Below are 11,648 nucleotides of genomic sequence, written 5' to 3' on the forward strand. Positions count from 1 at the left end.
TTTCCCGGTTTGCTCTCTCGTTCCCCGAACCCCCGAGCAAGCAGGTCTCCTTCCCTGTGGTTTGCAGGGTGGTTCGGGGAACGCGAGAGCAAACCGCGGTGAAGCTGGTCTCCTTTCCCGGTTTGCTCTCGCGTTCCCCGAACCCCCCTTGAAGCCGCCCAACAGTGCTGCAGTGTGGCCACATCTAACACCACTTGCAGCGCTGGTTGCTGTAAGTGTGGCCACTCTGCAGCGCTGGCCCTATACAGCTGTACTAATACAGCTGTAACAACCAGCGCGGCAAAATTTTAGATGTAGACATGGCCTTAGGTATTTGCAGACTTGAATCTTTCTTCAGAGGTCATATGTTCTAGTCCTTTAATCATTTTTGTTGCTCTCCTTTGGACTTCCTCCAATTTCTCCACATCATTCCTGAAGTGCAGGGCCCTCAGCTGGACACATTCCAGCTGAGGACTAGTCAGTGCTGAGTACAGCAGAAGAATTACTTCTCGTGTCTTGCTTACAACACTCCTGCTAATACAGCACAGAATGACGCTGGTTTGTTTTGCAATAGAATTCCATTTTTGGCTCATATTTAATTTGTGGTCCAGTATGACCCCAGATACTTTTCTGCAGAATCCTTCCCAGGCAGTCATTTCCCATTTCATATGTGTGCAACAGATTGTTCCTTCCTAAGTACAATGATTTGCGTTTGTCTTTATTGAACTGTGTCCTATTTATTTCAGCCCATCTCTGTGGTTTGTCAAGATCATTTTGAATTCTAATCCCATCCTCCAAACCACTCGCAACCAGCAGGGAAAGGTAGAGCGAGATCTAATGGGGAAGCTGGAGCCTGATCAAATCCAATGGGAAAGGAGGCCCCAGTACACAACAGGGAGGGAGATTCACCACTGGAACCAGCTCCCCAGAGCAGGGGGGTTCCTCCATCTCCAGGTAGCATCAGGCCCAGCCTGGCTGCCTTGCTGGAAGAGGCGTTCATCAAACACCAGTGACCAGGCTCAGTTTGGGGGAGCTGAGGGAAGTTCTCCAGCTGGGGTCACTCAGGAGGGCACCAATATCTATGGATCCAGGTATCCAGGGGCAGAACAGAGCATGGGGGAATCTGCCATCTGCAACTGGGAGGCCTCAGCGCTGGCTCCATCCCAGCCAGGGGCAGGAAGGAGGCACTGTTATTCACAATCACAGCTAATGGCAGGGAGGGCACCAGTGCAGGAAGGAAACCCCCCCTGCCCCTGATGCGGGCGTTTCCTCTCACGGAATCTCCACCCCTGACACATCGCTCATGGGGAATTTCTTGATAACTGGGTACATGACCCTGCACTTCCCGGGTCACCTCTTTCCAGAGTCCCCTCTCCACCACCCACTCAATATAAACCCGGGGGCTGAGACAGACCCACCAGTCCCAGCCCCCGGATTTGTACCAAGGATGCTGCTGCTCCTGCTCTCCACAGCCTTTCTGCCTCTCACTGAGGCCTTTCTCCTGCCCCAGAGGCTTCACATTGGTGAGTAGAGCTGAGGGACTGGTTGATTTTGCAGAGTTTTTGGTTCAGGGGCTGAAATATAAAATTGGGGGAGAAATTGGGTTCAACCCAAAAAATTATTTTATTTGTTTTTTCTCACCGAAAAAGTTGTTCCAGAACCAATTGTTTTTTCTTTTTCATTTGCTTTCAGATGCTTACTTCAATCCCAACAAAATTTGGAGGGTGTTTTTTCATTTGATTTCAGGTTGATTAAGGGTTTTTTTCCCCACTGTTTTAAAAAATGATTCCATCCATTTATCAATGAAAAAAAGTTTCAAAACAAAGAGGTGATCTGTTTTGTTCCCCAGTGCCCAGAACTAAAGTTGCCAAATTTTTGCAGAAAAAAAATTCCGTTTTTTATAGCCAAGATAAATCCTCAGAATTCTACCAGAATTCACAGGTTCTTTTGATGCCCCAAAGTTGCATTTTTTTGGCGACTTTGCCAATTGCTTAGAAAACTTTGGCCGGTTCTAGTGGTGAGATCGGGGAGATTGGTGCCCATGGGCAGCGCAGCCCACACCAGGGGCAGGAGTTAGAATTAGCCTTCAGGCTCAGGCAGGTGCCAAGAGAGGGGACAACGGGGCCGGGAAGTGCTAAGGAATCTCTGGCCTAGTTCTCTGAGTGGGGAGATGGCCAGGGGGCGTCTCCACAGAGAGATGAATGGATGGCTGGGTATGGGATAAGGGATGGATGGATGGATGCAAGGGTGGGTACATATGGAAATATGTGGATTACAGTGCGTATATGTTTGGGTAGAGAGCAGGCTGGGGAGATGATCCAGGGCGAGGCCAGGCTGGGGAAGTAGGGGAGGAGGCAGGGGGCTGATCCAGGGGCTGAGGAATTAGGTTCTAGGTTGCACTGGGCTCTTGGTCCCACTCTCCAGATTCCCTTTTGAACCCCTCCCTGTCTCTCTCTAGCTCGGGTCATCAGAGGCCAGGAAGCCCCACTTGGCTCCAGGCCCTACATGGCCTATGTGCAAATTGGGTCAACGGGAAGCTGCGGAGGGTTCCTGATCCAGGAGGATGTGGTAGTGACTGCGGCTCATTGTAACTGCAACCTGGGGTAAGAAACATGCCATCCCCCACCCCTGAACCAGACAGTGCCCCACCACGGGGCTGGATCACGACCAGTGCCTCTAGATGGGAAAGACCCTGTCCCATTCCCCATCCACCAAGCCAGCTAGTCCCCCGCTCTGGGGTGGGATCAGACCTGGAAATATGTTGCCCCAAAGACTAGAAGCGTTAATGGGATGTGAAAATTACGAATTTCCCTGGTGTGCCTGTTAGATTTTAAAGCCCAAACCTACCAAACTAGGATAGTGAATATCCCAGCTGTCATTCGTATTCAAACCTCTGTGATTGAGTCACTTCACTCAGTTGAAAGGTAGCTTCTTCTCAGGTCTTTTCCCTTGGCCATCACTTCTCAATCCCAGACACTTGATTTTTCTTAACCAATCAAGAAATCCCATAATTGCTTTTGGGGATCTGAACCCTACTGAACAGAACAACCTTGTAGGCAATTGACATAGATCAGTGCTAGGGCTCAGCTGTTACACAAGAGACTGAGCCAGTCCTCAGGATTTCCTGTTACATTCACTTACGATCATCAGTCATCAATACTTTCATGTCTCTAGCCCATTTCTGACACTATCATTAACTCTCCAAGTGCTAAAGTTGCCCTTTGCCTTAAGGCGCTCTGTGAATGTGGTCCCTGCTAGTTCTAGTTTGGAAGAGGGAACACTAGTTTAAAGCGTCAAAAGCAGTCGCCACAAGTTATCATTGGAGGTTGTTGTAGGCCATTGACTTTGACTGACAATTGAGAAACAGGCATAGAGCCTGGCTTAGTTAAAATCTACAGTATGGTTCCTTGAGGTCTCTCTAGGCCGAGAGCAGGGGAACACCCAGCTATTGAGATTAAAGAAAGATGAAGAGATTCAACCTCTGCCATGAAGTCTCACAAGGGAAGGTGCTGTGCAGAGGGGTTGGGCTAAGCATCAGGGAACTCTTCTGGACTTCAACATCTTCTCTAATGCACTCAACAGGCTCTTTCATCCCACAAAATGACCTCTCTCTCCAGGGTCATCTGCAGATCTGGGCTTATTCCTGCTTCCGTCCATACCCAGTAGATGGCGACGGTGCATAAAATATTGTTTGAGCCTTTTCTTATTTGTATGTTTCATTCACTCCAGCGACCTTATTTCTGTGTGGGCCCAGCCAAGGCATCTGGGAGTCCCCCGCTTTAAGAAATTTATTTTAATATTTCAAAGTTACACCCAGGTTAGGGCCTTACACCTTCCCATGGGTATTTTCCTTCCTCTGCCATATTCAGTTCAACGATTCAGAGATTTCAAGATCATTGTGATCATCACGTGTGACCTCCTGTATAAGACAGGCCAGAGAACATCCCCCAAATAATTCCTTATGATTACAGCAGTTCTTTAAAAATCCAATCTTGTTTGAAAATTGTCAGTGATGAAGAATCCATGATGAACTTTGGTAAATTCTCCCAATGGTTAGTTACAGACCCTGTTAATAATTTATACCGAGAAACAATAATTAAGAAAGAACAAACAGAATCCTTTATAGTCCCTCTGAATAAGAAACCAGTTGATCTTGAGTTTCTCAGTGTAAGATGAGTTTTCCAATCTTTTGACCCTTCTCATGGCTCTTCTCTGACCCCTCCCCAATTTATCAGCATCCTTTTTGAATCGCAGACACAAGACCTGCACGATGTGTCACCCTGCATAGGAGAACAGTCCATTACTCAGTCTTTTGGGTCTCTTTAGGCAGCCAGAATGGAGAAGGAGGAAGTCCATCCGCATATAGGTGCGTAAGAGGGTTTCTGTGTTACTCAGTCGCACAAATATAGATAGAAATTTGCACAGGCCAGGTGCAGGGTTGGTGTCCCTATTCAAGGGGCTTTGACGCCTGACCCGACTGTCCAATGGGCACTAACATCCCATATTCTCCCCTTGGATTTTCCAGCGACATCTTTGTCTACCTGGGAGTCCAAGACTTCATGAAGCCAGGACAGAACTGGCAACGGATCCGGGCCCGTCGCTGGGTCCAGCACCCTGACTTCAACAATGAGAACTTTGACAATGACATCATGCTGCTGAAGGTACCACCCCCACTGACCTCATTCTGCTAGGGTACCACCCACGTTCCATAACCCCTCCCCCAGTAACATCACACTGCTGCAGGTAGCACCCCCGTACCATCACCCTATGCCCAGTGACCTCACACTGCTGCAGGCACCTCCCATCCCATCACCCTGTCTGCAGTGACCTCACACTGCTGCAGGCACTGCCCCATCCCATCACCCTGCCTGCAGTGACCTCACACTGCTGCAGGCACCACCCCATCCCATCACCCTGCCTGCAGTGACCTCACACTGCTGCAGGTACCGCCCCATCCCATCACCCTGCCTGCAGTGACCTCACACTGCTGCAGGCACCACCCCATCCCATCACCCTGTCTGCAGTGACCTCACACTGCTGCAGGCACCGCCCCATCCCATCACCCTGCCTGCAGTGACCTCACACTGCTGCAGGCACCACCCCATCCCATCACCCTGCCTGCAGTGACCTCACACTGCTGCAGGTAGCACCCCCTTACCATCACCCTAACCCCAGTGACCTCATACTCACTCCCTGGATTCACATCCATGCCCCGGCCAGGTGGTGCTGCCCCTTGCCAGCTCTGATACCTGTGCAGATCTGGATCCATTCTCTCTCTCTCCTCCCCATGGCAGCTGTGGCACAATGTGGAGCTGACCGAGTGGGTGGGGCTTCTCCCCCTGCCAGAGGCTAATCAGTGTGTCATCCCAGGCTCTGAGTGCAGCGTGGCCGGGTGGGGTCGGACCGGAGTGAACACCACCACCAGCAGGCTGCATGAGGTGGAGCGGGAGGTGGTGTCGGACAGCCTGTGCAGAGAGCGGTACCGGCATTACAACCCCATCACCATGCTCTGCGCCGGCAGCCCTCATGTCAATAAATCAGCCTTCCAGGTAAATATCCCTCTGCCTGGAGCCACTGGGGATACAGCAAGCTGCTCCAGGGGAAGGATCTGGTGGAAACCAATATGGCCATGCCCCTCCCTTGCTCCATTGCCCCAAGAGGGAAGCTCATCGTGCATCAGGGGAGGTGCAGCCCGGCCAGGGAGATCAGTATCTAGGACATCTCTAGAGAGGTATCTCCAGTGTTAGTGCCCTTGTGCAAGGCGCTGGTGGAAATGGGCTGTAATTTAACATGGGCTCATGCACATATGGACAAGCAAATTGATGCTCTGAGCTGGGGGCTCATGAGCTGGAAACAGCACAGGGGAAGGGAGATCTGGGTGTTTCTGTCAATGGCAGGATGACGATGGGTCACCAGTGGGCCATGGCCAGGAGAAAGGCCAATATGATCCTGGGATGGAGCAGCCGAGTAAAGAGAAGAAAGGTTTAATGCCAGAGGAGAAGGCTCTGGGCATTGCTCAGCTGGAATCTGGTGCAGAGTTCTGGGCAGCCCTGTCCCAGAAAGAGGGATTCCTGCTGGAGCAGGTGCCAAGCAGGGCTGGTGGGATAATCGGGGAAATGGAGAGACGGTCTGACAAGAGGGGAATAAAATACTGGACTAGGTTAGCCTAAAACACAGACTGAGCAGGATCTGATTGTTCTATAAATATATTGGGGCTGGGGGCGGGGAACATCAGGGAGGGAGACGAGCTGTTGAAGGTAAAGGACAAATCAAATGGGGATAAAAGTGGCAGGGATCAATGGAGGCTTGAGACGAGGAGAAGGTTTCTAATCATCAGAGGGGGGCGGTTCTGGAACAACGTCCAAAGGAAGCAGTTGGGAGGGGGGAATAACCTAAGAAGGAAACAGACAGGGCTTGATAAGTTTATGGATGGGATGATATGATGAGGCTGCCTAGGACAGCAGGAATCGGATTCCTTGACCCAGTATGGCCCTTCCAATCCTATGTTCCCATAATGGCATGAGGCCCCTGAAATACAACTCCCATGATGCCTCATGATTAGACATTTTGAGACTTTGATTTTTAAAAAATATACCAGGGAAAACGTTAATAAAAAATGGGGACCCCCGCCATCACCACCACATTTTGTAACTGTCTTTACTCCTCACCTTCACTGGAGGGTTGTCTGGTGAGGCTGAGGCTACCCAACAGCCAGGACCCTGGGTGAAATCCTAGCCCCATAGACATGGATGGGAGCTTTGCCACTGAAGTCCAGAGGGCCAGGATGACATTGGAGCTGAGGGAGAATCAGTGTCACCATCTCACAGGAAATAGCAACATTTCAATCTTTGTTTTCGAAGAAAAGTTGGGATTTCAACATTTTTGGCAGAACAGAAATTCCAAAAGCAGGTTTGACTCCGAAATGTTTCATTGCAACATTTTAAACGAAAATGAAACATGCTGAGATGTGAACAGATTGAAACATTTCTTTCCAGGCAGGAGTGAAAGTAATTTCAATATTGTAGGAACTGCCTTTTCCACGGTGACATCATTCTGCCCAGCTCTAGATTTCTCTCTCTGCCAACCCATTAGAGAACTGTTCTGTATGGTGGAAAGGGCTGGGCCTTCAGCTACAGAGAACACCTGGCCCACACGCAATCTGAGATCTCCACAGGACAAGACAGGCTGGGTAATGTCAGTCAGTAAAGTTATTCTCCTTATTGGCAGGGAGATTCTGGCGGGCCCCTGGTGTGCAATGGGGTGGTCCAGGGCATCGTCTCCAATGGAAATCCGGATAGGCGACCCCCCAGCATATACACGAGAATCTCCAAATTCATCCCCTGGATCAAGGAAACTCTGCAGAAGCTGAGTTAAAGGAGATGCTCCCCTGTAAAGGGCCAATGTTGCCAAACAGATCCATGCCTGTGTGGAACCCCGAGATTCTTTAGATGAGAGTATTTTTTTCAAGTGGTAGAGAAATACTACAAATGGCTCAGTCCTGAAATCCTTTTGTGGCTAGAAATTACCCCATCGATGTTTGAAATTTTGTTATATTGTCTCCCCAAGTGGCTAGTCAATGTTTAGGACCCTGCAGGTGTTCTGGTTGGAAGCAGAAATTGATGATGGAGTCTGGTATTTCCTTTGCTGTGATCTATTTATTTGCAAGGAATATCCAAAGTCCTCTTTCCCTGAACACAGTTGGCATCAAACAGCAGCAGACAGCAACTCTGTTCGCTGTCCCAAGCCTGCATCTCCAGAAGTCTCTGTGCCCAAAAAGCTTCTTCTCTTAGCTGTCTCTCAGGGCCATATTCCTATGCTTCCAGGTTGTTTCTGCCTGGCTTAATACTTTGTGTCTGACTTGATTCTGTTCCCAGGTGTCTCTGTCTGTGTTGTGTCTGTCCGATCCAAATGCCTCATTACCCCCAGAACAATATTTGGTGAAAACCTTTCCTCTTGAGTCGTTAGAATTCCCCCATGTGTACAGGGTTTTACTTCAGCCGAGTGGATTCTGAAGCAAGGGTAGAATTTTTTTGTGTTGAATTTTATAGACCCTCTACAAATATTGATCATTTTTATATCTAATCCATTCTTCAGGAGTTTTCCATCATCAAAATTCCAAGCTGTAGTGTGTCATTGGCTGGCTTAAAAACTTTCTTTCATCCAACCAGAGAGCAGGAATGGGGCCATGTGGCATAGGTGGCCAATCCATCACCACAAAGCCTGACTAGTTAAATTAAACAGCCCACGACAAGAGAACATTGAAACGATTGTGTGAAAAAAATTAAATTTCAAATTTTTTTTTTACATATTTTGAGCTGGACCTGACTTTAATTTGTTTTCAGTATTTTCTTTTCTTTTTTCCTCTCCCCACTCCACAAATATTTAACTATTATTATATATTACATGATACTGACTGGAGGTTGGGAAAACCAGACTCCTGGGAACCTGGAAAGCATCACTGAGAGACTTTGGGGCAACATGAAGAATTGTGTATTTCCAAATATTTGGAAAATATTGAAAACAGACGCTTGTTTGAGGGGGGAAAAGCCATTTTTGAATAAAACCAGTCATGTTTAAACAATTTGCGCTGCCTTTTCCATCACTGGCCTGTAGATTGGATTTTGTGTGTGCGAGTGAACCAGGGCTCGGTTAGGGTAATGAGGCAGTGGGCAGGATGCAGGGAAGCTGTGTTGAGCCATTAACAAAATTGGTGCTAAATACGAACATCTAGGCCCAGATCCTCAGAAGTGTTTAGGCACAGAACTCCCATGGGAAATCACCAGGAGGGTAAATATCTTTGTGGAGCTGGGCCCCTGTCTCTTCCTATCAGCAGATCTCCAAGCACTTTACAAAGGTTTCTGGAATTATTAGCGCCAAATGGGGAAACTGAGGCATGGAGAGGGGCCATGACTTGTCCAAGGTCACCTAGCAGCAGAGCTGAGAACAGAACTCAGCCATCCTGAGGTGCAGGCCTGAGGTCTCGCTACTAGGCCGCACAGCTGCCCCCCAACTCACAGCACCCATGGCCTCCCCAAATCCCTCCACCACACTGCTTGTAAATTTCACTTCCTGTCTTGTATAGTCTAGAATCAGTACAGATCTGATACGAACATGTCCAGCACTGAGTCCCCTGCTGACCCGTGTCATCTGGGGCAGGCGCTGGCTCCTCCCAGGCAGGGCAGGTCTCTGGTTACAGGTTGTGGGGCTGTAACACCTACAGGGCTGGAATTATGCCTACCCCCATCCTGACACCCAAATCCAGTAGCTGAATAGCGGATACAGATGGAATTGATCTGTGTCTCCACGCTCCCCTCCATCTGCCTCTCTCCACCTGGTAACAGGGGCAGTGCTGGCCAGCGCTCCCCACTACCGGGAGATGCCATGGTGCTGATCCCTGTCTGGCTAAGGACCAGATTTGTCTGAGCCAGAGGCATGAGAGAGAGATTCCCAGAGCTGCCCTCAGACACCCTGGCTCCCTTCACCCCGACTCACTGCAATAAGAGAGCCACGTTCCTTCAATAGATTTGTCCATTCCAAGGCCAGAAGGGACCACGATGGTTATCCTATCTGACCCCTGTGTAGCCCCGGACCTGGGATGGCCCTGAGCTAATCCTGGCTTGAACTAGAGCAGAGCTGTTAGAAAAACCTCCCCTCTTGAGTTACACGTCCCCAGGGATGGAGAATCCAGCCCAGCCCTGGCAGCAGCATCTCCGAGCCTGACACCAGGCCAGCCACCGAAAGGATTTGAATGGCCAATTCCCAGGCAACGTCATTCCGATCCCCTGGGCTGGGCGCTCTGGCCCACACTGTATGGGGGTGGGGACAGGAGATGGTCTGATGGTCCCCGCCAGCCATCACCTCTCTGGCTTTATGAACATATCAGCATCGACATGACAGAAACTTTCCCACCTTCACGGTTTTTCCGTCTCTGTATTCAGGGCAATTCCCGTTAAACAGAGTCTGTCTCTGGCCATGTAACAAACACCGCGGGGTTCTCCCACTGCTTGGGAGGGGAGACCCCTAACCACTGAGAGTTACACTGTGGGTTATGGTATTGCTATGCCCCACTGACCCCAGGTGGGATCTGGCCCATCGACCCAGTGGGGCTACGGCCCATTCACACCCGCTCAGGGTCTGGCCTATTGATTTCTAGGGCTGTGCACATCTGGGGCCCAGCACACCCTGCTGGCCATGCACATTTAGAGCCCAGCACTTGCCTTTGTTGCCATGCTTCCCTTTCCCACGGGCTCCTCATCTCCCTCTGAGGCCACCTCCACCACCAGGGTCAGGCCAGGCAGGCCTGTGCATCTTCCTGCTGATGCATTTCCCCTCCTCCCAGTGTTACGCCTCCACAGGATCTCTGCTGTGCTCCGGCTCTCCAACCGCTGCTCGGCATATCCCCGTCACTGTGCCAGTCCCCCAAGGAGTGCCACACTGCCTTCAGAATGGGCCCTGGGGCCTCACTGCCTCTGAGACTGACCCCCTGGACTCTAGCCCCCCTGCTTCACACCATAAGCTCTGCCTGAGAGAGACTCCTGCTCTGAGGTGTCTATGCTCCCCAAGGACCCGTGCACCTCAGCCGGGATTGGCAATGACACCCAGCCACCTTTTCCAAAGAAAGCTGAGTTGACTGGTTCCCTGGACTGAACACAGAAAGGGGACGTCCTCGGCTTAGCCTGGACAAGCCAAGGTTTAGGCATAGTCCATCTGGCCCCCTCTAGTGCAAGGAACCAGCCAAGCTGGGCGCACCCCAGTTCTGCTCCCTCTCCCTCTCCTCCTCCTTGTTTCTTTGTCTGTCCCAGGGAAGAGCCCCAAGGCCTCTGCAAAGGCCGGCTCTCCCCCAGCTCCCCAGCACATCTGGGCCATTGTCCTCCTGCTGAGCTCTCCTGCATGGCCTGCCAGGATTTCCCATCATGAATGTGTGGAACTCCCATTGGCTTTCCAGCTCCTCCAATGGTTGGAGTCGGGTTCGGCCAGTTGTCAATGACCCATTCATGCCACCCCCAGATGGTGACATGTCCCAGCACATTGTGGCTTCTGCTGTATTCCAAGAGCAGCTTTTTAACCCTTCAGCCTCCATGCCCAGCAATGCAAAGCACAGAGAGGAAACTGAGGCAAGACTGGGCATAATAAAACCTTGACTAATAGTCCCAGCTCCCAGCTTGTCCTGGGGGTCACATGGCTGAGAATGAGTTAATGCTGCCCTTAGTGAACCTTCATGTGTGGGGGAGAGGGGAGTGGAAAGGCAGGAGGATACAATTGGGTCCTGCCTTTTAAAATTGGTGGCAGGGAGTCAGGCAGAATTGGTGCTATGGATGATGCAAGGAAAATGCTGTACAGAGATTGGGACCCAGGTGTCCGGAACAGCAGTTCAGGGCACTCACTCTTAGGGAGGCCCCAGAGATCCCATTCCCTGGGAGGCAGAGACTGGACCATGGGATGGGACCCAGGAATCCAGGACAGCAGTGCAGGGCACTCACCCTCAGGGGGGCGCCAAAATACAAACAGACAAGGATCCCCCAAAGAGTCTCTTCTCATGTAGGATTTTATTACGTGGAGGGAGTAAGAAGCTGGGTTTTTGTTCAAGCACCCTCTGGGCTTGGCACCACCATTCTGGGTGGGGGTGAATCCTTCATACTCAGAACTCCCCAAACCCAATTCTGCCCCCA

General features: G+C 50.5%; 1 protein-coding gene across 1 annotated transcript; it reads left to right on the forward strand.

The window, feature by feature from the left end:
- The first annotated feature begins 528 nt into the window (after nucleotides 1–528).
- Nucleotides 529–8,560, forward strand: LOC115638368 (duodenase-1-like). The gene is made up of 6 exons (XM_030539962.1): nucleotides 529–537; nucleotides 1,490–1,502; nucleotides 2,438–2,582; nucleotides 4,505–4,640; nucleotides 5,274–5,528; nucleotides 7,207–8,560. Exons 1-6 carry the CDS (start codon nucleotides 529–531, stop codon nucleotides 7,351–7,353), a joined length of 705 nt encoding a protein of 234 aa, XP_030395822.1. The 3' UTR covers nucleotides 7,354–8,560.
- The last annotated feature ends 3,088 nt before the right edge of the window (nucleotides 8,561–11,648 follow it).

Source organism: Gopherus evgoodei, chromosome 21 (assembly GCF_007399415.2).
Source record: "Gopherus evgoodei ecotype Sinaloan lineage chromosome 21, rGopEvg1_v1.p, whole genome shotgun sequence".
In the NCBI taxonomy this organism is placed as follows: Eukaryota; Metazoa; Chordata; order Testudines; family Testudinidae; genus Gopherus; species Gopherus evgoodei.

Coding starts and splice junctions, on each gene's coding strand:
- LOC115638368 (XM_030539962.1), top strand. Junction 2,583..4,504: donor CATTGTAACTGCAACCTGGG/GTAAGAAACATG, acceptor TGGATTTTCCAG/CGACATCTTTGTCTACCTGG. Junction 4,641..5,273: donor ATGACATCATGCTGCTGAAG/GTACCACCCCCA, acceptor TCCCCATGGCAG/CTGTGGCACAATGTGGAGCT.